This window comes from Bactrocera oleae, chromosome 5, assembly GCF_042242935.1.
Source record: "Bactrocera oleae isolate idBacOlea1 chromosome 5, idBacOlea1, whole genome shotgun sequence".
Taxonomy (NCBI): domain Eukaryota; kingdom Metazoa; phylum Arthropoda; class Insecta; order Diptera; family Tephritidae; genus Bactrocera; species Bactrocera oleae.
In genome coordinates this window covers 39,441,627-39,469,389 of record NC_091539.1, presented here as the reverse complement: position 1 = coordinate 39,469,389, position 27,763 = coordinate 39,441,627, and the positions used below count along the sequence as shown (strand labels likewise).

The 27,763-nt window shown below is 32.6% G+C and overlaps 1 protein-coding gene across 3 annotated transcripts in view; it reads left to right on the top strand.

Annotated features, from left to right (window-relative positions):
- Positions 1 to 27,208, top strand: part of dpr8 (defective proboscis extension response 8) — a 365,949-nt gene extending 338,741 nt beyond the window's left edge. For all 3 annotated transcript variants that reach the window (XM_036366258.2, XM_070110386.1, XM_070110387.1), the window contains 3 exons: positions 15,898 to 16,025; positions 18,186 to 18,354; positions 22,212 to 27,208. In XM_036366258.2, coding sequence (XP_036222151.1) covers positions 15,898 to 16,025; positions 18,186 to 18,354; positions 22,212 to 22,627 — 713 coding nt within the window. In that variant the 3' untranslated portion in view covers positions 22,628 to 27,208. The remainder of the gene's footprint in view (positions 1 to 15,897; positions 16,026 to 18,185; positions 18,355 to 22,211) is intronic.
- The last annotated feature ends 555 nt before the right edge of the window (positions 27,209 to 27,763 follow it).

The following is a 27,763-nucleotide window of genomic DNA, read 5'->3' as shown; positions in this document are numbered from 1 at the left end:
ATCACTTCACACTGCTGCCATGAACGACTGGCTTGTAGTATCTTACTGAAATTGACACTCACACACACACTTACACATTGCAAGTGGTTTGTGTGGCTCATAAAGTTATGCTATTTCGCACTTTCCATCTCCATTCCACTTTTAATTTCCACCGCTGAGCACGCTGTGCCGTGACGCAATTATCTGCGCACCTTGCTCTTTATTAATACATAGATTTCCTGCGTATGTGTGCGTGTGCGGTCATATTTTTAAGACGTTTTAAAATTTGTCCACAAGCTTTGAACGCCGAAAAACGCAATTCAGACCACATTGACACCTGTTCTGCTGCTTTGACGCCGCAACACTCCGCCTACCTCAGCTATACATTTAATTTCTTTATGTGCGCAACGTGGCAAGGTCATGAATTTTGACGCATCTGTGTCAACTTGTAAATGACAGCGTGAATTGACAATTCGTGTGCACTTTACATGCGCATGGAATTATAAAATCATATATACGAATGTATATGCTCTGGTTCCTTGCTATGAGGTTGAGATGTAGAAAATACTTTTCAGGACTCTTTTGGCAAGTATTTCTTAAATTTAAGTGTTGAGCATGAAGTTCTTTACTTAAATTAATAGTCCGCAACTAATTACATATTCCTTTCCATTGTCACTTACGATACTAAAGTCTCTCATCTACATCAGTGATGACTTCCGAAGAATGTCGGAAGGGAAGCTTCAGTTTTCAGTCACAAACATCTTTAATTTATTACCCCAAAGTCTCCATTATTTTAATAAAAACATGAAAAAACATGTAAAAAGCGCTGAGCTCGGGTGTAACCGAAAATTTTATACCCTTGCAACTTGCCAGAATCAAAGCCCGAAAAATTTCTTCAGTTGTTGGTAAATTTTAATAGTAAACAAGAAAAAACGTCAAGTTCGGTTGCACCGAAGCTACAAGGTGCGTTCCAAAGTAAACAGGATTTTTAAAAAAAAGACAGAACAACTGGTTTTATCGGCAAAATCAATTAGTTTTATTCAAAATAGTCTCCTTCTGCTTTATTACAGCTTTTTGCACGGTCCAAAAGCATGTCGAACGAGTGTTTTAGCTCGTTGCCCGGTATGGCCGCCAGTATGCCGGTGCAAGCCTTTTGAATGGCCTCCACGTCTGCATAACGCCTTCCTTTCATCGGCAAATGCGTTTTCCCGAAAAGATAAAAATCGCACGGTGCCATATCGGGTGAATACGGGGAGTGGGCTACAAGCGGCGATCGATGAGACGGCACATTATCGTGCAACAAACGCCAACTACCATCTTCGCGATATTCGGGCCGAACACGTCGAATACGGCGCACCAAACGCTTCAAAACTCCAAGGTAGAATACCGCATTAACGTTTTGGCGGAATGGAACAAATTCCTTGTGGACAATACCCTTGGAATCATAAAAGCAAATCAGCATTGTCTTCTCTTTTGACTTCTCCAGGCGCGATTTTTTGGGTTTCGGCTCATTTCTCATTTATGTTCTTACTACCAATTTGAAAACGTTGAAACCACTCGTGCACTCTGTTACGCGATTGGCAATCATCGCCATAAACTTGTTTCATCAATTGAAACGTTTCGGTAAAAGTTTTACCAATTTTAAAACAAAATTTAATGTTGGCTCTTTGTTCGAAGCTCATTTTCGCACCGGTGACAAAAACATACTGACACTTAAAACGCAATAACTTCACTTCCAATAGATGAAATGTCATGAAATTTTGACCAGAAGTCGATAAAGAATAGCAGATTCTAATGCATTAGTCGACATATAGATGGCGCCAATAGAGTTTACTGATAATTTAAGCATATATTTTAAAGGGTTTCCGAAATTTCCTTCTGGGTGTTACAAACTTCGTGGCAAACTTAATATATCCTGTTTTGGATATAAAAATGCGAAAGAAGTTAGCTTCCATTATTCGGAGAAGTCGTGAATGAATTACAGTCAAATTTGGTATCTTCTTGACTAAGATTAAAGATCTCTAACTCTGCCGAAGAGACTTAATTTAATATATATTGAGTTGAGTTTGATCAACAAGTGAATCGTTCGGAATTCATTATTTTAGGGATATGAGGTTTAGACTAATACCGTTCTAAAACAAATAATTTTTAAGAAAGCTTGCGTATTTAATTTCTCTAAAATATTATATATATCCATCCAACCATTATATATATTATATCACACATTTTTCCAACCTCACTGACCGACATATTCGGTATAAAACTTGTTAGAAAAACGAAAATCATTATAAATATTGTAGTATAGGGAGTTGGTGCTGGTATTGATCCGATTTTATCAATTTTTACCAATACCACATACTATTAACACGCCACGTACTAACAAAATGCTCCCAGGGTGTCATTAAGGTACCTCACATACCATCATCACTATATATGGAGTAAAGTCAGCCAGATGTTCGAAAATTTCGATATTAGTTATAAAGGGCCAGGTCAAGTTTACACCCAATTGTATTCATTTTAGTCACAAAAATACACTCTTATTAAAAAAACACGTTCCTTTATTTCCTTTGACAGAACTCACATAGTGGCCGATTTATGAAGGATAAAGTCACCTGGAAGTTCAACAATTTTAATATTAGGTATATGGTGGTTAAAGGAAGTATTGCCCCAATTCTAACCATTATAGACATATTAATATCAAGAAAGAATCCTCTTCGAATTGTATTTATATATCTCACTAATTAATCGACATTTTGGGTAAAAAACTATAGGCACTAGGATCCACATATTCGGTACCTGGGGGCTTGAACAGTTTCAGTTCGATTTGGAGAATTTTTGGTCATAAGGGGGCACACTTTAGACGGCCTATTCGTGCAAAGTTTTATCCTGAAATATTAATTATTTGAATACTGGAATATAAAAGAATCAGATGGAATTTAAAATGGTGTTATATGGAAAGTAGGCGTGGTTGTTATCCGATTTCTTCCATTTTCGCACTGTAACAGGGGAGCATTGTGAAAATGTTATGTAATGAATCAGGTCCCGAGATATGTAATTTCACTTAAAAGTGGGCGGTGCCACGCCCGCCGTCCTATTTTGATACCGGCTCCCATAAGGCCCTCTTGTGCCATCCAAGGTGTAAAATTTAATGTCTCTGACGAATTTAGTTATTGACTTATCGCATTTTTTGTACTTAACAGAGTCGTTATATGGGAAGCGGGCGGGGTTATCATCCGATTTCATCGTAAGGAGGGTTGAAAAACTTAGTGATGTGCAAATTTGTGGCATGAAGCTCGAATGATTTGGCAGAAATATACATAAAACTTATTAAAACACGGCGCCAGGCCCACTTTTTAAAAATTTCCAAACCGCAGATGACCCCTTTTAATGTGATTCGTTATACCAAATTTAGGGTATGTATCTTAATTTCGGCTTAGTTATGGCACTTTATAGGTGTTCGACTAATGGCGTATTGTGGACGTGGCAGTGGTTCGGTTGCGCCCATCCACGAATTTGTCCTAAATTTTTGGCCAAGAAACACGTGCACCTAGGTTCATTTAGATATCTAAATTTTTACTACAGTTATGTGAACAAAACTACTATACTCTGTAGTAAGATAATAGTAACATGTTAGAAGGGTATACAAACAAATCATTAAAATAAACGCACTTATTTCGACGACTAAACAGGGTGCGCTTATGTAGGATTTTAGTACAGAAAGAAATCTTTAGAAATATAGGTAGCGTCTTATAATCAAAGGATATGGGGTACTTTTTTAATAGAACTTAAATTTAGCGGCGATGTACCCTTCTTCCACAAAAATGCTTCCCTTTTTTCAACTTCTGATAAATAAAATGACATGACCATGTTCGGTCTCTTATGAACAAAATCGCTACTAGATACCTTTGACTATTAAGAAATTGTCCCATATCTTCGTATAAACGTGATACGATGAAAATAGGAGTGTGCACGAATTAAAAACAAAGTTTCAGACAGAAATCATAGAACGTTTGGATGTTGGCGATTATAATGGCCGGTCCAACTGTAAGAACACTTCACAGCAGTATTTGCCGCAACTTATCTATGAAACATGAAGAAGAAAAAAGTTGCCTTATCCATCTACATTATCTTTATACATAAGGGACTGATGATTTTACAAGAACGTTTTCAATTATTTTTAGTTCAATTAGCCTACTTATGGTAAATCGGAGCTTGATTGAAGACCGAATTTTAACCACTTCTACAGGGAAAAGTAGTGCCACATTGTATCCCGAACGAAACGTAGAAGTCTTTTAAATATATTTAACAGCGTTTTCAGCTAAATTAGTCCAAAATGTATATAACTCGTACGATAGTTGTCTGTGGCAGCCACAAGTCAATTTCGTTCATAGTCGCAAATGTTGTCTATCGACAGATAAATAAACATACATTCAAATAAACTAATAAACATATATTTATAACTTGAGCAAATAGCTGTATATCCGAATATATGGGTCAGACTTAGTCCACATCCGTACGCCATGTAGTTTCAATGACGATTTATTGCCAGTTGTTTGTGTTTGTCTGTACAAGTATGCCGCATGAATCACGAGAAATGCCCGCCCAAGTATGCAGACCGAGGAGCAGATGCTATCAAAATACCTATTTGGCAGAATAATAATATTGTGCAACAAATGAGTGTCATATATTAAAATGCAAATAATGTTTACACTCCATTTCTATTTCCACGTAACTTATATGTATGCATATTTTACATGTGTATATTTGTATGACAATGATATTCTGTCTAATCATATTGAAGTTTTATTATAGTATACATACTTGTAGGTTTACTATATTTTAGAACCATCAACTCTACGGTGTATGGGTAACATTTTGTTACATACCATATATGTTTTTCATATTTTTATGATTTACCTTCAAGGATTTCAAAAATTTCAAATCCAGTAAAATATGAGCTGATCCAGTTCTCCTAATAGGTAGGGACTAAATAGACATAAAAGTAGAAGTGTTGCTATTATTACAATAAACCCTACAATATACTTAAATGAGAAGCAGGGGAGAAAGGGATTTTTGTCAATTTAGAATTTAGTCCACTTGGGTTCAAGCCGGTATTTTAATTAAAATGCTAATTCAATTATTTGTTTCTGCAATGTTTGCAACCCTGATTATATTTAAAATTAATCTGTTGCAGTAACAAAATTCGTCTGGTGATTTGTACGTGAGTTTCCAACGATATCGTAAATAACAGTGCGATGAGTTTTAAAACCTTATTATATTCGTTAAAACATGCTTATAGCGCAGTCGTGTGAATAAACACATTATATATATATATATATATCATTAAATCATACATCAAGGAACCGAGGCCAATTTCCAACAATATTTTTAGGAATAGCAATCATTGTAACTTTGGAATCTGACTTAAAAATGGAAAACTGCCAATTTCAACGATGCTTACATTTAGTAAAATACAAAAATGGCAGCAACACTTTAACACTTTAACAGAAATTGAAAAAAATTAGTTAGATTTTTTTGACTTTTAAGTATTTAACAAAATTCTGACTATAATTAGCACGTTTACAACGAATAAGGGATTTTCAAGCCGATGTATTTAATAAGAGCTTAAATTTGCACTTTCTTCTCAGCCAATTTATTTAGAATACCTATCTTATTTCAAATAATACAAGGAAGCGCTAATCATGTATCAAGAAAATATTATGAGTTAAGGCATAGAAAAGAGGTTTTTAAAATTTTAATCCTTTCTCTTAATTTGTTGATTATGATAGCTATTTGGGTATAACATTGAACTATAAAGACACCTAAGAGCTGTAAATTTTAAAAATATACAGGAATATACAATATTATCTATTATTGACTAGAACTCCATTACCCTTTTAATATTAGAATAAATATTATAAATTAAAATATGCCGCATATTTGAGTTTAATTCCGAACAGACAATCTCGTTGCGGTTTTGGTCCTGAGCTACTATCGCACAACGTTTGTTCCAAAACTTTTGCATAAACACAAGCCTTAAAAAACACTCAAACCAGTGTTAGTTTTTTCTTCAGTAAACGAGTATCCATATACATATGTTGTATGTATATCTGCATGCCGGCGCTAATATCAGCAAACTGTCTATTAGAGTGTCAATCAGTTAAAGTGTCGTAATGTCAGTGAATTTGTTTTCGCTTTACTCCCTTTTTTCATTTTCGAATTGGTACATCGCACATATTATTCATGACACTCATGGCCAACCTTCATTTATTTGCTTTCTTATTTATTGCATGAACGTGTGTGTGTGTGCGTGTGTATAGAGCGTTTATATTTGCGCAGGATATTTTAGTTCGCTCATAGCATTTCCAATACACGAGTGCATGTTTGTTTCGCAAAAGAACTTTGCTGGTTTATTTGTGACATTTGTCAGTGTTGCTGGAATTGTAGTTTCAATATTGCATTTAAATAAATTGCTAAGTGTGCGAGCGAGATGGAACATTGTCTATCCTTTTGATGCGCGTGTTATCTCATTCATCTAATTGACAATCAGTCAACCGAGTTGTAGCGGAAATTGTTGAATTTTTCGGGTTGTCAGCTGTGTGCATCGTCAGCTCAAAGTGTTGTCCTATTTCCCCGTCCTCGTTGAACTTTAACATAGGTTGCAGCAGCCATTAATTTTTCATATTTCTATTTTTACATTTTCATATGTTCTGGATGATAAATTACAGTTGTGGCATGAAATCAAGCTAAGTCAAGTGAAAGATAATATAAACCTACATATCTATATATATATATATATATATACATACATATTTATATGAGAGTATGTGGTGGAGCGTACTATTTTCGTATAATTGTTTTTATATTAATTGAAATTGATTCAGAATATTTGATATAAAGTTTAAATAGGCTTAAGGATTAATTGGCATACGAAATTAGAGCGCCAGGTCGAATGCATTTATTTGTTTTAACAGCTATTGTATAACGGTATGAATATGAAAATAATGCCCGTATTATGAGAACCATATAAAGATAAATCAAATAAAACTTCTGTAATTTAGAGACTAAAGCAAGGAAAATTCAAATAGGATCTTCATGACGGATCATCTTGTACCGTCTGTATCAAATGGAAGCTTTCCGACACATCCAATTGAATACAGCATATTTTCTAATGAACTTAAATGGATATATATAAGCGACGATTGAGATATGATATCCTATAATAAAGTCCATAGGTCTTAACATTTTTTTAAAAGGTTATATTCTAAATATATCAATGGAATGCCTTGAAAATATTTTTCATAAGTATTTGGTAAATGAAGAACTTTAATGAGGCGATAAGGTAATCACTGACGCAGAGGCCTTTTTTAAGCAAAATACCAATCGTACCCCGAAAACAGTCTCGAAAAGTTTAAAGATCAGCACAAACAGTACAATATGCTCGACGGGAAACACGTGGTATAAGGTCTAATAAAAAACAGAAATCCGTTATTTTTCAAATAGATGGCTTTTGCATTCCATGTATAAGTTTGATCGCTTATGGTATATGGCGTTGGAAAGATGCTGTACTATATTTCTTAGACATTTTGTGATTGCTTGACTCAGTTTTAGGCGAAAATGCAGGCCAGATGCCTAAAAAAGTGCAGAGTGTGAGTACTGTTTCTCTAACAGCCAAATATGGACAATTTTGGTTTAATCGATTCCGTTCCGGTAATTATGTGCTTCGCTCTATGGGCTCTTGAAAAGTTAAAAGAAGATCCGGCGTTTTCGAGCCAAATTTTGTTTAGCGAAGAGGCCCATTTCTGGCTCAATGGATATGTAAACAAGCGAATTGCCGCAATTGGGACGAAGAGATTCAAGAGCTGCCATTTCATTCAGAAAAAACAACAGTTTAGTGTGGTTTGTGCGCCGGTGGAATCATCGGTTCATATATCTTCCAAATGATGCCGAACGTAACCGTCATGGCGACCGTTATCGCGCCATGATAGCCGACTATTTGATGCCTGAAATTGATGCTCGTGATCTCGGCGACATTTGGTTTCACCAAGACGGCGCCACTTCCCACTTCGTATGATAACACACCGTTAGACTTTTTCCTGTGAGGATAATTCATCATTGGTCTCAGTTTGTTGATGTAAAATTCCTCTCAGGAAAATCGACTGTCACAGTTTTATGTTCTTAGGGAAAAGGGTTTATATAAAAGTCACATTATGCAAGGAAATTTGCAATCTTAAAATTGCAACAAGTTATCAAGCAAAACGTTGAATTTTATCTAAATAGCTTCTTTCCAACTATCCGAAATGAAAGCTTTTAGCAATTTAGTGCAGGAATAATGAGTTTCTTTATATTAGACCTTAAACTGTTGGCAAGAAATCTTATACGTTTGAGATGAAATCAACTGGCAATGAAGTATCCTTGACACCTCTTCCATCGAATTTAGGTTTAAATGATATTAATTTATTAGTTAAGTAAAATCTTTAAAGAGAATGTACGCAAATAATTATATATATTTCATATACCAAATTTATCGCTAATAGCCATAACAAAAGCATGCAACAATCATCTCACAATCGAAGTAACCTTTACTAGCGATTCAATTAAGGAAATAACATTATCGTCAAGTGAAGGTTAACCAAAAGAATACCATAAAACAAGAAAATATATATGTAGTAACTGCCAACAATGCAAGCCCCCAACGTCGAAATATCCCAGTAAAAGCCACGCGCAACAAATACAATAATGTAAAGCAAACAACCAGCGGGAAAAGGGAAAAATATTAAATAAAGTAAACAAATAAATAAAGCGAGATATTGGGACAGGATAAGCGGTGCTTTTCATAATCGAACACTTAAAGGGTTCGATAGCAAACAAAGGAGAGCAAAGGCACGCGACAGTGGTGGCTATAATAATAGCACACAATAAAGCAACAGGAGCAACAAGAAAAGAGTAATAAAATAAACAGAAGTGTTACAAAGGAAACTCGTGAAGAAAGGAGCGTCACACAGAAGAGTTGAGGCTGCCTTTTTTTCGCTATACTTTGTGCTAGTACATTACTTAATGTGGTTATTGTTGCATCAATGAGCGTGTTTGTGGGCTGACAACAGCTGCGCCAGCACATACATATAAATAAAAGTATATTAAATACAAATTGTGCAAACAAAAGAGGCCCATTTTTACATATTTTTATGTGCACAAAATCGGGGGCATAAGCATGTGTGTGTGTGTGCATGCGAGGGAGCGATTTTTCTTCGAGAGTAATAAAATTGAAAAATTCTGTAAATCGCAATACAAAAAACCTCTACGCTGAAGTGCTGCGGCACGGGCACCGAATGACTATAAAATTTTATGGCTTCCTCGCTTAAGCCATTGCACACAAAGGTCATTGTTTGCTCCGGGGTTTGGCTGTGTGTGTACGCGCATCATAGATATTGATGTAAACCCACTGAACTCTAGGGAAGTACGAAGTTTTATGTGCTCATAGTTGTTATTGTTCTTGTTTAATAACCAAATAGGGTTTATATATTGTATTATCTCCGAAACCGAATTATGTGTTTCTTATGGCTCCAAAGAATGGCCGTTTCTCTGAGTCGACATATTTTTAAATCAGCCACTTTTCTATAAAAGAATCACCTTTGCAATAATTAAAAACAAATTGTAAACAAATAATAAAAAAAATTAAAAATATGAAAAATCTTGCTATAAAATAAGCCTTAAAATAAGTTTCTTAACAATTTTCACTGAACATATGCTATTATGACAAAAAATGTGCTGGAAATTAAGATTGTTGTTCTAATAATAAAACGGGGACAAAATAAAGAAAAAACTTTCCTTAAAATCTGGTCAATTTAAATATTCAAATATAGTAATTTATTTTATCAAAACTTTTTCCTAAAATCCACTGTTTCGGAAATATAACGATTTTAAAAGTTTTAAAGAACGCACTAAGCATACTACCTTATAGGTGGCGGATAAGCTTGTGCATATTATGACGATTCTGAACTAAATCATGATATATGGTATGATTTTATTTCTCATTCCAGCACATTTGGTTTATCTGATTCACTTTTCAACATCAACAAAGTTATATTATTTTCTCTCAATAAATAAAATCATCAAACATTTTTTATAACGTGAATAAAAAACTTAACTGTTGATTTTTTTTTTTTGTTTTATGTAAAAGTAATGAACACCATGTTTTAACCACACAGAAGTGGAGCTTATAACAATATTCTTTCTTACAACTCTCCAGGTTAATTTCATTATTTTACCTATAATAAAAAACACATTATACGAAATCTTCTAATTACGCTTCTGCAGTGGTGCTCTAGTTATAGATAGAATTTTCATTTATTTTCCAATAGACTCATTTTTGGTGTATTGGAAATTTAATGGGATGTACTATGAAATATTGATTTGTACTTTCTGGTTCAAAAGGTTTGTTAAAACAACGAAAATCAATGAGTGAAGTATATTTCGGCATTAAACTATAGTCCGGCACCGTTACTGTCAATGTAGGGCGATATAGATCAATGATAACCACCGCAATGACCGCAATCGGAAGAAGTTGATCTTGACAACATCTGGTTCCAACAAGACGGGGCAACGTGCCACCCAGCACATGAAACTACCGATTATTGTAAGAAAAGTTTGGAAATTCGATAATTTCAAGAAATCGTGACATTGAATAGCCTCCAAGAAGTTGTGACTTAACACCATTCGATTACTTCTTGTGGCGTTATTTGAAGTCATTGGTCTTTAGCAATAAATCGGACTCTATTCTAGCTTTAGAAGTACTCGAAAATTGGGGTTCGTCGAATTCGTCCCTTCAAATGAATGATTTTATATTCGTAACTTAATTGTATCGATTGTTCTTCATATTAAATAAAACTCACTTTAATTTCCTTAACACTTAGACTTTTTTTAAGAAAAATTATATCACTCTTATTGAAAAACCCTGTATTACTTTTGCTTTACTTTGCATATGTTTTCCCTTTTCAAATCTTCAAAGCATATGTAGATATTTGATAGATTTTATTGAAATTTATTGGTTGATTTGTGAATGCGAGCGCACGCATACACACAAAATCAGCTATGAAGAAAATCTTTTGCTATCCTCTACATGAAGACACCCACTATTCAAAGAAATACAAATAAGTAATCACATAGTAACTCAACAAGAAAATTGGTGAGATAACAAAAATAAAAACCAAACAATGATGAATGTGCGCCTGCAACTTTGTTGACTATTAAGTACTAGCGGACGACTTCCTTTTTAGAGAAAGTGTAGAAGAGTAGATTCGATTTGAAGAAAACTTTTAAACATTTGAATTAAAATTTTTTATTTAATTTTTTATTTTCCAAAAAATTATTATCCCGAAAATCTCAAAGAAAATAGCTTTACAATTACTAATCCCACATAGCGGACTGAAAATTAAATGTGTTCCAAGAAATGGGAATGGCATTTCCCGTCGAGCTTTTTCTAATTATTCAGTTTTAGATTTAGGAATTAATTCTCCACACACATAAAAAATACAGTCGGGGCCATTAGAACACTTTAGTGGTAAGTTTATGGTGTGACAAACGTATATACACATATAGTGTTTCAGAGAGACATATGTATATTATATTTTTATTCCTTTCTCTTTCCAATTTTAATTCGAATAATACATTTTATTTTGTTACCATCATTTTTAGTAAATTTTAAAGAAACAATCTGGAATAATTTAAAATTCGAATTAAAAATTCAAAAGTTTGTTTTTAGACAAAACCCCCATATGTACCTTCACACCATTTTCTATCGCTTTAGAAAACTAAACACATAAAAATTGTTGTGCGAAAGTTGTGTCAAAAAGTTGTGTTATTTTATTGATCATTAAGAGCCATAAAAATTGTATGGCTCATTTTAGCTCTAATAAAAACATATGCAGAGGGAATGAAACTCATGTAGCACAGACCAGGACAAGTATTCAGTACACATTTGAACTGAAAATAGAACTATATTTCTTGAATATAACTATTGTTAAAAGAAGCTTTCAACACATATACCATATGTATGTATGTATGTATAATTAGATTCACTTCCGGCAATATTTTTTAATTATAATAGCATTTTTTCGGTGTTAAAAATGACAGAAATCTATGTTGTTAAAATATATAAAATTTAATTCGAAGAGAAAATATTTTCAATCAGTAAAGCCTTTAGTATTAAAAAGAAATATAAACATACATATTTTATTTAAAGTAAATGACAGAAAAATTATGAGTTGGGCAACATTTTTCTGTAATTTGGTTCAAGACTTGCTGTCATTTATTTTTTCACTATGGCGAATATTAATTTATAACTGATCAGTTATAGTCGGTATATACTTACATACAAGTATATTGGATTTATGTGACTCAATACCAAAACAGCTGCCGAACGGAGTTAATTCACCATGCCTATATGGCCAATTTACAGACAGACAGAGAGATGGTTTGACGTGCAATATGGTTTGTTGCATAGACAATTTAGAAATTAGAAAAATATTTTAAATCACGAATGTGACTATTTACCAAAGCAGAAAGCGAGTTTCGAACACAAATTTCTAATATTTTTACATTAAGATCCGGTCTTAGTCATAATATATTGAACAAAAACGACAAATATGTGTGTTTATATTGAATAACATCTGTTTTGAAAGTTAAGAAAATATTCTACCAAAATACCTAATAAGTAAAATACACTATATAATCTAAAAATAACAACATTTCCGAAATTTCTCCGAAATATTATGTAATATTATAATAAATTATTGCAAAAGTTAGAGTTTTGAAATGATAATTAACGATTTCACGGAAATTTTAATCTTATGTGAAGGCAACTGTCATTGACTTTATTTTGGATTATTATAAACATTTGCACAACAAAAATACAGTATTTTTGTTTAAAGATAAAATACCTTCGAAATTATAGTACTTTATTAAAAAAATCTTTGTTCAAATAAATTCCTGCCCTTCACTATGCTAGTCTTTGCTGAACTCAGGAAAGTTAAAATGAATTTTACTTCCTTAAGGCATTAAACCAAATTTATTTCAAGTAAAATATTACTTTCCATAAATATTTACTTTTAACACCAAAAGAAATATTTTTATACTCTATGTCAACATAAATAACGTGATACAGCCTACTTACAATGCCACCAATAAATTTTCATAATTAAAAATACACCTAATTAGGTCAAGCTGTCACCAGTGCCCAAAATTCTAACCTCAATATAATCATCTAACTGACCACATGAAACACTTTGTGCGGCTGCTGCAGCATAGAGCGGCCAAAGATAGCCAAATACAAGCGAAAACAAGTCGAGGTCATATTAATGTTTGGCTATTAATAGCACCTGCTGTCGCAAGCGCACACATCCACATGCATACACACATAATATATGAACGTGTAATCCGCTCTGACATATAATTTCAGATATGCTGCTGCCACAACCGAGCATGCAGGCAATTTAAGCAGAATCTAATTTTAGCGGATTTAAACCTAATTAACTGTATTAATAAGAAATTGCAGGTGAAAGAAATAGTTAGTTAAAAATAATAGCTGAAGCTATGAGCTGGATTGTGATTTTTTTTAAATGTTTTTTTCGGAAAAATAGTGAATGTTCATTTTCTTTTTTTTCTTTCATTTTAATATTTAAATTGTAGGGTTAGCAAAATGAAATTAATTTAAATATCCTGATTATACTACATTTTTTAGACAAAAAAATTATGTATTATAAATAATAAAAATAGGTCTGATAAACATTTAAAATAAACAATAATTAATAAGTTTAATAATAACATTCCTTTTACTTTCACAAATATGTATACCCTAAACCGGGTACATTAAGTTTGCCACGAAGTTTGTAACACCCAGAAGGAAATGTCGGAGACCCTACAAAACAAATATATCAGTGATCAGCATAATGTGTTGAGTTCATTGGGCTATGTTTGTCTGCCATCCCTCTAATATATACACAAGCTAGTTTCGCTGTTTGTGAGAAATCGATCTAAGGCTTTGCACACGACTTTTCCTCCAAAAGAAGCTGCTCATTTGTCGGAACCGCCGATATTGAACCACTATATTATACAGTTGCCTACAAACAGAATGATCGAAATCAAGAGCTTGTAAGGAATCTTTTGTATTTGTTAAGGATATTATATAGCTTAGCAGCAATCGAAATTAACGCGTTTTTTGTTTTTCCTTTGATTTACGCAATATCACTCATACGCCGAGCTGTGTCCCAACACTATTATCTCAAACAAGTTAAAGCTAGTAAAAAACTGAACTGGAAATCAAAAAACTGCTGATGGCATAGCTATATAATGCAAAATCATCTTTATTTATTATCTGGTTATTACGCTGAGCACAGTGTACGCATTTTATATTGCTCATACGCACTGGTGGACGAAGCCTACTACCAGTAACCAAATGCAATCAACCATCAAAAAGAAACAAAAACACAACCAAAAAAAAGTATAAAAATAAAGAAAAAATTAAAATAAATACCAAATATCTACAAATATTTAACCCTTTTATGATATAACCACCGACTTCTATTCTTCTACTTCATTTAACCAAACAATATGAAAAAATTTAGCTTAGTCATAACTTTAGATATAAAAGTCTACAGTTAAAGCTTGCCACTAGAAATATGTTAGCTATAATGGCAGTAAATACAAATATTACCCACAATTCCCAAAGCATATTTACAATGCTCAGCAGCGTAGCCACAATCGCAGGCGACGTCAGTGGGCCAAACCTAGCACAATCATCGCGAAAAAGTTTTTCTTTATATGTGCATTAATACATTTTATATGAAGACCGCATATTAATGCAGCAAATTAAAAGCAAAAGGTCATAACTTTCGCTGAAATCACTACCTCATCCGATAGTGAGAGTTGCACGAGCAAGAAAGAATATCACAAAAATGGTACCCTCTAAAAATATAGCTGCGTCTGACAGCGCATAGACTTGCACAAAAGCAAAGCGTACAACTCAAAAGAAAAGCAAAAATACTAAGGGGGAAAAAGATAAAAAAACATGTGTGCGTGAGTAGCGAAAAGTACACAAAATGGAAAAAAAAAATCTGTGAAATCAGAAAACAGAATATCGGCGAGTTCAGCAGTCCGCTGCAGATGAACATAAGCAATCGTTTAATTTGGTGAAAAAAAAGAAATTTTTGGATAAATTTCGTGCGTGCGTTATACTTTTCTTTTCATGTGAAAATATGCTAACATATGGTCAGAGTGTGCGTCAGACATTATAGAATTGATTATAGTTACCTCTTGGGGCTTAACTCTCAATAAACTTAAAGAAAAAGCAAAGCCACGCTTGAATGAGTGTTTGTAAATAAATAAAATTCGATAATCGTTAGATTGCTTTTTTGGTAAATAATCTTTACTTTAGTTTATGGGGCGATGAAATAAGAAAGTAAGCGCGTGGTGTATGACAATGCAATGACTGGATAATTTTCTACAAAAAATGCTATTTTTTTAATATTTCTATACAGTTTGCCATGTTTCAAATATTTGTCATCCGAAATCACAAGCCGTATCGAAACTTTTTTGGGATTTTAGTCTCTTTTCCGGACATTTAGAATACTATCTCACATCAAAGAACTTTTCTATAAATTAAATTAACTACAAGTAGTTTACTAATATTACCGTAGTTTCCTAATTAAACACTCATGCGAAGATGTTAAGTAATAGGTTTATTATAACTCAAAAATATAAATTTGAACCTGTTAATCGTTCTGAAAAATAACTCTGAATTATGTCTATACTTTTATGGTTATAAATGTTTTCTTCCTTTTTTAATAAAATGCTTTTCTTTCATCCTATAATGAACTTTTTTTTCTATTTTTCTAAGACATTATTTTTTTTTACTTTTTACAGAACCCATAACAGAAGTAATTGGCGGACCAGAGCTGCACATAAATAAAGGTTCAACAATCAATTTGACTTGTATTGTCAAATTTGCACCAGAACCGCCGCCCACAGTCATTTGGTCACACAATCGAGAGGTAAGTGGAAGTGGCGTCCAAAACAAAGACACAAAAGGTTTTGAACTTGCGGACAAGATCAAGTTTTTACTAAAAGCAATAAAAAATCTGAAGGAAAAATTGCCAAATGAAAAATTTTTGTATGCATATATGTACGTTGAAATACTATGACTGATCAAAAAATACTACAAATATACGTACATACATATGTATGTATGCTTTATAGAATGGAAAACATATTCATCATGAAAAATTGTTAATAAAGATAACACCCAGAACTTTCTTCACTGACGTATATATATGTATACCTAAGTATAAATTTACTAACCTATATGTATATACCATAATTAAGGTGGGTAAAAAAACCAAAATCTTTTTCGCTTGGTACTCTGAAAATAAGATTCATTTCATTTAAATTGCGAAACGTAACAAACATAAATTGCATAGTTTTGTAGGAAAATTACTGCTCCACAAAATAGAATTTTAAGTTTTTCGATTAAGTTAAGCGTTTTCAAGGTATCCGTAGTCAAAAATCAATGAAAAAAAGTATTAATAATAAAAAATTAAGAGACCATTTTTTTCTTGATCATTCAATTTGCTATAAAATCTATGAAATTATAAATTTTTTCAAGTAGTTGGAAGCAAGATATGAATTTCTCTATCTGATAATAAAAAAATATTGAAAAGAGTAAATCGAGCACCTTCCCGCAGAGTACCAAGAAAAAAAAACAATATTGGTTAATTTTTTGACACACCCTAATATATATGTATATATATATACATACTCGTTTATTTTAATACGCCTGCTCTCAAATAGAAGTGTTTGATTTACCACTGTCATAAAATATGGTATTTACTTGACAAATAAATGTGAAAACGTTTTGACGAGGGTTCCATTAAGTTGAATACCCTTCATAAGCGCCTCGCTCAGCTACGCACGAACGATAAGGAACTAAAAGTAAAGCGTATCAACAAACGCAAATGCCAAAGAGACAAAAATACTTTCAAATGTTTAAGTTAATGGAAGTGGGAAGGATCCCCATACTCCATCAAATAGAATAAACTGACATTATGTAATGTGGAAAAGTAAAAAAGAAACCACTTTCACAACAACTACTCGTATAATTAACAAGGGAAAATCCAATCCCTCAGGCGAAACACTAAGTAAAATTTATTTGCTAAATGTGATATCCCTCACCAACGTGTATATGATTAACGATATATTTGTTATGAGCACACTTCTTTGATTGAAAATTTTACGCATTTTGTTGCTGAATCTGTGTTTAGACCTGTGTCTTTCATACATGTATCGATATTAATTATTTAAATACTTAATAAATACTAAAAGCTAAAATTAAAAGTTCTTGGCCTCTATATTTTCGTACTAAATTTAATCTCCTGTCAATTAATGTTACATGTATTAGTCTGGCGATTTTTAGCATGGCAAAAGAGTTCGCTTGAAATTTTGTGTTGCATTGGAGTTGCAGCAAAATATACGAGTGGCACAAAGTATTCAGTGAAGGTCGTGTAATCATCGAAAACTTATCTCATGCTAATCGTCTATCCACCTCTGTTAATGAATGAATGTATGAAAGATAAAAGCGAAAAAGTTAAAGAAATTGTAAAGAAAAAAACAAAAATTACCTGAGGATCTCTCACAACATTTTGGTAAATGTTTTGGAAGTGAAAGCGAAAATAATTCTAAAGCTTTTGCAAAAATGAGGTCGAGTAAAGGTCGCAAAAGATATACTTGACGACGTAGTTGACTGCCGTAAAAATGCCAGTCCGGGTCAGACTTGATCAGATGGTACATAAGTTTAGTAGCAGAAAAATTTTGAAAAGATTCGTTGAAAACCCGATTGCTTTATAATATATTATTTTTTAAACTCCAATCGAAAATTAAAAATTATCTGTAGCTTAAAGTATTTTAAATAATATAATGATGCTGAAAAGGCTAAAAATTCTTACACCGTTCTGGTTTTATATGTTTCTATTTCTGGCAAGTTTATGAATTTCAAATTTCTTGTAACAAAATGCAGTCGTAACCTCTGGATTAGAAAGTATTGAGCTGAAAAAACACTGAGTTACACTGTGTCAATAAAAAAACTTCATATTTCTTATGAAACTCAATATTTTCCACTAAGCTTTACACACAAACACCTCATCTTCTTTTCATTTCAGGTCATAAATTTTGATTCGCCACGCGGTGGTATATCATTAGTAACAGAGAAAGGCGTAGTCACCACCAGCCGGTTATTGGTACAAAAGGCCATACAACAGGACTCAGGACTATACACCTGCACGCCGTCAAATGCAAATCCTACATCGGTTCGCGTGCACATCGTTGATGGTGAGTAGATAAAAAACAAAAACAACTTATTATATGAATGCCAAATTGAAAAGATTAACTGCCTAAAAGTTTTGCAAAGCAATACTCCTGTTAACTGTACATATTGAAAGAACCCGGATTGTTATGTTGAGATGTGCTAAAGTTATGAATGTTGCTTTGATATATTCCAATTGGTTGATTTATTGTTTTGGAAGTACGCCTACATTGATTTGCCGAAGCATATACAAAAAAGTTCGTGTTAAGGTTTCAATATTTTAAGGAAGTTTTACTTTATTGCTATTGAACGTGTTAGGACTGTTATATGAAATTCAAACTTTGAAGTTTTCACATTATGTGGAGTAATATGCTACACTTGTGTGCCAGTCTGTACACATGCATATGTTTCCAACGGGTGAGCATACGAACCTTTTTCTGGATAATAAACCTTTTTATATAGTACCGACATTAATGTATAAGGTGCCCAAAGATGTTGGCTTAATTAAATGCGCAGCATCAATGAAACAATTATCTCAATGAGACGAAAGCATTTCTGTATGATACCTTGTACGATCAAACTTTACATGAGACAAGTAAGAAAGATGTAAGTTCGCAAGCAGCGTAACAGTACATAGCTTAGCTATATGTAGTGTTGTTGCTACTACATACTTTACTCCATAACTATTACCACATCAACAACAACTTTATCCGAACTCTTCTAGAAGATAGCAATAATTTCTTGCCCGTGTTAGCATAGGATGCTATTTAGCACAAGATTGAATTCAGAGCCTTTATGACGTCATTCAAATTATTCATCGAACTAACAGTCAATGGCTACATTGATTTATTTTTGAAAATCATTTCAAGGTACGGGATATTAAGTGCTCAGATTGCCTACAGCAAAAGCAGGTCAGTCGATACTGTCTTGCACTTGGCAGTGTCACGGCTGGAGGAACGATATTTGGCAGATATAATTAGTTAGCTGCTTTTATTTAATATCCCTGATGAGGCTTTATTCTCCAACTGATGAACAGGGTTAAGTACTTGGGGCTAGGCATCGGTCGCCTTATACTGTTGTAGAGGAGCATTTGGAAAGAGGTGGGACCTCTCGCCGAAAGTGGTATTCTGGCTCTATGAAACGGTAGTTAAGTCACAACGCAATCACCGGAAACTGATGCACTTTAAGGATTTTTTTGGTAACAAAAAAGACAAATATCTGTCCATGTAAAATTCATCGATTTTTTATTAAACGACTTTACTCAACCTAACAATTTTGAGAAAATACAAATTATTTTAGAACAAATCTATTATGAGGACTATAATAGAAATTAATATCCTTTCAGAACGCTATAATAATTGGAGCTCAAGTTAAGTATGTTAGGAAGTAAAAGATATCTACAAAAGGTAACTGGGTTATCAAGTTTCATTGGTACTTTGTTGTAAGAATCAGCTTGCTCGGAAACTACTCTTACCATTTCCTACAAAGAAGCATCCAAAAATTATCAAAACATACAACAACTTAGGAAGTTGGAAGAAAGTGAAACTTTTGCAATTAATTACAGTTGTTTGTGCAAGTTACCGAGTGTGAGTATGTCAAAAGATTACAGGCGCCCTTATCAAGGTTTAGTTTCTCCGCTTTCGGTGGCACATTAAACGCTTAACGTTGTCGAACTAGTTTGAGCGCGCTCAATGTTAATAGCCCATAGTTTTCATAGACCAGCCGAAGCGCCTAGAGCAACCACACACACACCAGCGCGATGGTTGACGGCCATTAGCGCAAATACCGCACTGCGCCACTTTTATGCCACATGAATTCAGGAAATGATTGCTCTTAAAGTGAAAGTGAATGCGGTAGCGCAGGATGAGCGCACGGTGTGTAATTATATTTGCTAAACACTTTCGTATATCATCCCTTCCCCTCAACATAGCTATATAAATATGTATGCGAGCACTAAAACTACTCTATGTTGTAAAAGTCATGCATAAATCATGCAAATGGCCACGTAATTCAAGTAAAAGCATAACGCTTGCACGACACGCTTCACTCCTTCACTTCGAAATGGCTGACTGCTTGCCTGGCTCATAAACATGATGTGCATAAAAGTCGATTAATTAGCGAATAGTAAATTAAGTTGAGTACGAGAGCTCAGGAGAGCTGAGCGTTTGTATAATGTTTGGGTTTACTCAGCGAATTGGCGGAGTTCTATACTAATTTCATAAACGTGAGACATTAGTGTGATTAAAAATAAGCAGATACTGCAAGAATTGTTCTGTATAATAAGTGTCGAAGAGCTATGTACAGTCAATTGTATGGGTGGATTCATTCGAGGCATTCTTTAGTTATAGAGAAAGTTTTTAGATCTAGCTGTTCTGCTAGTGTATTAAGTGAAGAGAGCTTAGTTCGAAGTAATTCTAGTTAAAGTAGATTTTTGTAGTTTAATATAAGAGTGTAATACCGAATGTTCATTATAACATGAGCTTTTAGAAATGATTACTAAACTACTTAAATGGCTCGAATCAGAAGAAAAGTAATGTATAGTATCCACGTTTATTAGAACCACAACTATTGGAGTATGTGCTACTCATAAAAAATACAGTAATTTTCACTCAAAGAGATCGCCCTATAAACCGCTGTAAACTTTTTTCTTAGACACCAAGCCTACTATACCTATATAACGGTAATAATATATATATATAATATATATATATAGTTTTGGGAGGTCTATAAATAATTGATAATAAATACCAAACAGTCCATGGTATTTAATAAAAGTATTCAAAAAGTAAGAAGTCGTCAATAAGTAGCCTAATCACCAAGTCATATGTACATTTGCATATCAATCAAGGTCGTTTGAATGTGTCGAAGATGATATACTTGGTTCTAAACCAAGCTTAAGCTTAGCTTAACTAACAAGCATGCGATTTTTACTTACTGAACGAAGAAGTAACGACTTTAAAAATTCTGTCTGCGAAGCCGACATATCGACAGTACACACGCCAAAAATTTGTAAGTTACATTCGACAGCCTGACCTCTTTCATATTGCATACATTCACGACTACGACTAAAATACAGAGCCGCGAAAACATACTCAAATTTACAGTGAGATGTCTTACTCCCAGTCAAGAGCTATAACGAACTTCTTTCGAAGCAGTTCCTATAAAAAAGTGTTCACAGAAATCATTCTTGTAGTCATCTGTTTGGATCGTAACCGCCTCCCAGGAAATCAATGACATAAAACAATTAACCCACCACACTTCAGCATATTTCCGACAAGAAGAGGTAAACTAAACTCCTATTTATTTAGACTAGGTTTGATCATTTCTAACAGATGTATGTGCAGCATGTAAATGCTTCCTGTGATACTCACTCTTCTTACATTCCTTCACCTAAAGTCCGAACCTTTCAAAACACCTCGTCTCCTGGACCGACCGATAGATAGCCTCGCTTACAACTAATTTTAAATTAGCTCTGAATTCTCTTATCTACGAATATATTTTTATAAAATATTTAAGCAGAACTCAAATATATAAAGACATCTTCGTAAAAGTTTGCGACTCTTGTGAGATCTCTGAAATCTTGATTGATATACCGGCGGACTTAAAATACAGAAATATTATTGCTGTAATTGCAATTATATATTGACAAATAGGAGACGATCAAAAAATAATTATAAAATTAATACTCAAGTTTGTGCGCCAAATATAGAGCAATTTCAGTCTTTGACTTCTTCAGATTCAAAAATTTAAATTTGCTGATAATTTTTTTTTCATTCTGAATACAAGTATAAATATGCTAGCTCTATCTTTCAAAAAATTTACGGGTATTATAATGCAAGCTACTTCAATTTATTTGCAACCAATTTGTGTCATTTCTCTACAGGTGAACATCCCGCTGCTATGCATCATGGACACGCCACACCACAAGTCCAACCACCGCCTGCTACGCTCCTACTGCTCTTGGCACTCCTAACCGTACTGTTGCTGCAAGAGCACCCCAGCCAATCGACAGAAAAGCAAACACACCAACAACCAGAAGAAGCTGAGCTACCACAGCAATATAAACTGCGGCAACGCATCCGATGGAAGTGGTGGCAAAGCAATCAACTATGGAATGAAAAATTTGCGGTCTACCAACGAACAGAGCCATTCACTATGGAATTGTCACGAGTGGTAAATGGTCACGCGCAAGAACGGGTGGCGCTGATGAGTCGCAATACAGCACCAATGCTTTTACTGCCACCACTAAAGTCGCAAAGACATCGGGACACCGATGACAACGCGTCAGCAGCAACATAGCCATCAAATGGCAATTGGAATACGGAGTAGAATGGCACTCGAATTGATGTAAATTAAGTTCCCATCCAAATCCTAATAGTTAAACGAAAACTTAAAGTACTTTTTTAAGCGCTTTAAATGGTAAATATTAAATAAACTATGTAAAGTACTTAGGTGTATGTGGGTGTGCGTCTTTGAGAGCAACGGTGTGTCTGTGATGATGAGAGTATTTGTTAGGGTAAACTATGATTTAGATTAAAAACAGTTATTATCATTAGAAAGGTAAAGGATTACCATACAAAATATATTAGTATGAAATTGACAATTATTTAAAGAGCGAGAGTGAGAGAATTTATTAATAGAGAAAGAAGGGAAAAGAGAGAGAGCAACTTTATTATGAGAAATATACTAAAAAGTAAATAGAGTTCCCTGAATAAATGACTGGGATGTTGAGAGTAAGTCTAAGCAAACTACCAGCTCTATTAGTATGTTGAACAATTTCACAAAACTCTGAATATATGTATGTAGGTTAAAGTGTAAATTATGGTCAACGGAGGATAAAACTTTTAATAACCTAAAGATTATTTGTGAAATAAAATACACACAGAAAATATCAAATATATATAGAATTTATAAACTTAAAATAGTCTGCTCAACTCGAGAACAGTGTAAAAATATTAATTCTTGTAGTATTTGGACAAGCAAAGAGGCATACTTTTAGGAGCTGTACTTTTAACAAAAACTAACTGTCACAAACTATAACTAATTATCTTCACCATTTCTAAACTTAATAAAAAGAGTAACTTTAAAATCTTTAATTTGCCAACCACTAAGTACAACAGCATACTCTACACCCCCACGCAATTTTCACATTCCCAAAAAGTTACGACTATATGTATGTATTTCACACGTCACCACTGAATGCATTTAATCAATATTAAATATATTTAATAATCGTATCGACATTAATCGCAAAAATTCACACAAACAATTTAAAATAAACCATTTTGTATATGTAAAATATTTTAGATAGTGAAAGCGAACCAAAACATAAATTCTGTGTAACTATTCTCAATGTACACATGACTAAAACAGCATTTAAAACCCACAAGTTAAGTGTGGTTAGAATGATGAAAAATAGATATAAAAGAGCAATTAAAATAAAACTTAATTGGCAAAAATGGTAAATTCGACAGTGTGTATGCCAAGTAAAAAATTACTAAAACAAAAATAAATAAATAAATAAAAATAAGTAAAATAATGAAATATAAAATAAGTCCGTAGCTTTTAGCTTCAAAATATATATTTAAAAATATTTATAAGTTATTTTTATTTAAGTTTTTAAAATTGAACATTTTTAATTATAAAATAATGTAAATAATTCATCGGAGTTCTCAAACATTATAAATTCATGGGATGTATTGATAAAAAAATGTCATTTGTATAAGTTTTATTTTGCTGAAAACAGAAAACATTGAGAGGTCATAATAACTCAAATAAATATATGACTTACTGTAGAAGCAAAGAAACAAAAAAAAAACATAACAATATTAGAGTATAATAAAATAAAATTTAAACTTTAAATGTTACTTCTCGGTATTAGCAAATTCGTGCTCACTAAAAAGGAAAACGAAATCCCGGAACCAATTACATACCGCAAATACCGTAGTTGAATTTTCCTTTAGCTGTCTTCGATTCGCCAAGCGCTAGAGACTAACCAAACGTACAAACTATACGAGATGTTGAAACAAAAAGGCAGCACTATTTATCTTAAGTCTGAAGTTTTTAAAATCAAAGAATGAAAATAAATTTATATTTTGCGTTCGTCATTTAAGCTATTCACAATAGCAAAACTGATATAAAATATGCAACACGAAACATGGTAGCATTGAAGTTTGTGGTTATACCATTTTAATGAGGTATCCGCACACTCTCTTGTACGAATTCAGCTCGATAACTTTGTTGTTGCTTTTACATCGGTGAATCAAAGATAGCTTATATAAGAGAATAGTAACTATTTACGCAAAGTAAAATATATGTAATTTAGTTTCAAAGCTTAAAAATTATATTAAATTATAATTTTTTTTTTGTTTTGCAGAACGAGAAAAAATTCTATTGAGTTGAACAGTGTTAAAATGAGAAATGCAGTGGCTTTTTGAAGGACACGCCCTTTTATTAGGATTTTGTTACATTTAAATATATACATTTGTAAAAAACGACAATTATTTTTTTTAGGCTTCTGCTGTCAGCCAAATTATAACCAAAACTAAATTGTATTTTGCTTTCTCCTGTAAACTTATGAAAAGTGATGTGAAGTTATTTTGCATTTTAGGTGACGATGGTGCATTTATATGATTATTCAAAAATTTTGAGAGCATGCAATGCACTTCGGATGTCTGAGTTGGGCTTTACGATATCAATTCAAGTCTTAGTGTCAGTAATTGTCGGTCTTTTTATGAACATTCCAGAAAATCTCATCCTAGCACGGTCTTGCTGGAATTGCTACCCTTGTTCACCATTTTAATCCATAAAAGAAAGTCTTAAATTAACTATGAGGTTCATTAAAGTACTAAATTTAATTGTTCAATGAACGAATTCAGGTCATTATGTTTTTTGGACTATAACAAGAGAAGGAAACCTTATTTATAACCTAAAAGAAGAAATTTCTGAAGATGACTTCAGTGGTCCTAGGTCAATTGGGAAATCGATTCCTATAGGCATTCGCAACTTAGACTCGCCGTTATTGCTGTTGTGAAATTGAACTTTCACCCTATGTAGAGAATAAGATTGAGATTTAAGCATAGTATATATATAGTACACAGAGAAAGAGAAAGCATTTTTTCAAATAGATCCAGTTATGTTCATAAAAGTACTATGGCTGATTTGAATGAAAAGTTATGTTTTACGAAATCACTTTGACCACCTTTTAGACGAATATTTTTATGAAATTAAAATGATAATACGGTTGATTTCTAGTGAAAGTGATTTCGTAAAATATAATATTTAATTTAAAAAGTTAGAATGATTAATATGAAACCAAAATGGTTTGGATCAATTGCACGAGCTATTCTTGAAGTGCTTTATCAAATGGTCAAAACATAATTAAACATTTTATACAAACAGAAGATACGTAAAATTAATTAATAAACATTACATGTCAGAAGCCATTAAAAAGCCAAAAATTTCCTTTTGTTGACCACTGTTATGTAAGTGTACCAAATGTCTTAACAGGATAACTTACACGTGCGTTTTTGCCTTTAGCAGATGATTTGCCGACATTAGGGTATTACAAGTTTTAGGCCACCTCCGACTCAGAAAATTAAGAAAAGCCGTCGAAAGCAGACCGCTATTAGACAGAACTTTTTAAAAATATATCTACTTTAAAGATTCTGAAGCCTTTCTGATATTTTTTTTATTTTATAGTTATCACACTGTTTTCACAACTTCCAATTTTTTTTACACCAAAGTTTAATTATACTTATGGACAGAAACTTGTGCGAATACCTCTTTTTCCACAGAGTTTAGTTATATTTCACACAGATCAACTTAAAGCATAACTATAAAACAAGTATTCATAAAATCAATTAATTGTAAATATACCCAAAATCGATAAAAATTGCTAAACTACAAAATATGAATTGAAGGTTAAGAAAAATCATAAAAAAATCTCAATTGCAAAACTCATCTACTCTATTCCTAAGCTATATGAGCAAATATGAAGTGAAATTAATGTATGTGAGAAGAAATGGCAACACAGATAAAACAACAAATAAATTTTCAGCACAATTAACATAGATATACACTATGCTCAAAAGCATGTACAACAATAACATATTTACTTTCTTTTTTAAATTAATTAGGGTTTTTTTTTGCTAACTTTTTAATATAAAATCAAAAAGAGGCAATTAAAATTTATAAATATTTTCTAAGCTAAGCAAGCTTAGCTGTTAACTCGGAAGTTTTAGTTAATGAAACCAATAGTTAAAACAAAAATTATAAAGAAAATACTTTATGACTTTATTTCTTTTATCGAAGCCATGTCATCAACTTAGTAAAGCATCGCAATATTTGTAAATTTTTTACGCAATTAATGTTAACACAAAAGAGATTCAAAGAACATAAGTAAAATAAAAACAAAACAATAAAATTGATTAAAAATGGCATAAACACATGAACAATTAGCTGAAATTGAATTAAACAGAATATTTAATAAACTCAATGCTGATGGTCAAACTAACAACAAAATAAATTTAATATAATATAAACATAAGTGATTGCATAACTTAGCTAAGCAAACATTTATTATTAATAATAATAATAATATCAGTAAAACATTTAAGCGAAAATTAGTGTGTACTAATGATTAATTATTATTTTTAATTAATGAAAGTAAATATGAATGTAGCAAAAAATGTTTTGTAATAAAAATAAGTTGAGAATAATAGTAAATTACATATAAATTACTAGTAAATTAAATTTAAATTAAGTGCAAATAAATGAATGAACAATTGCCATATTACAAATGGAGTTAAATTTAAAATATACAAATGTAATGAAATTAGAAATAAAATGCCAATGTAAAAATGATTACGAAATCAATAAGCTTATTTTCTTACTTGCGTGCGTAAGTACTGAAATGTTAGCTGTCTTTGAGTCGCTAAGTGCTAGCGAACAGCGAATCGAACAAACTGTTTCAGCTATTTAATAAGTCCGGCAGCACTTGTGATGAAACCTTGCGCTGACATGTCCTCTGACGCATTGCGCTTCACTTCTTTCTTTCGCTTCTAACCCTTTAGTTTCGAACAGCATACATGCCTTACATTTTCTTTAAACAATTATAATTTATTTCAAGTGTTATGTTTATAAAAAAAAAGACAAACATCTGTAGTGAGAAAATAAAATATTCCCTCTGTTTAGAAACTTTGTTATTTCTTATAAGTAAACAGGAATTTTTCACAAGAGAGCAATGCGTAAGGATAACGAGCAAATAAATCCCGAATCGAAAACAGCAATTATCAAAACAAGTAGTTACGCAACGGACGCTAAGACTATACATACGAAAGCTGTTATACCGTCAACCAACAAGTAAAATAAAGTATCATTGCTTTTCAAAAGTTTATATACGCGAACTATACCCACAGTTTTTGAGATATCGCT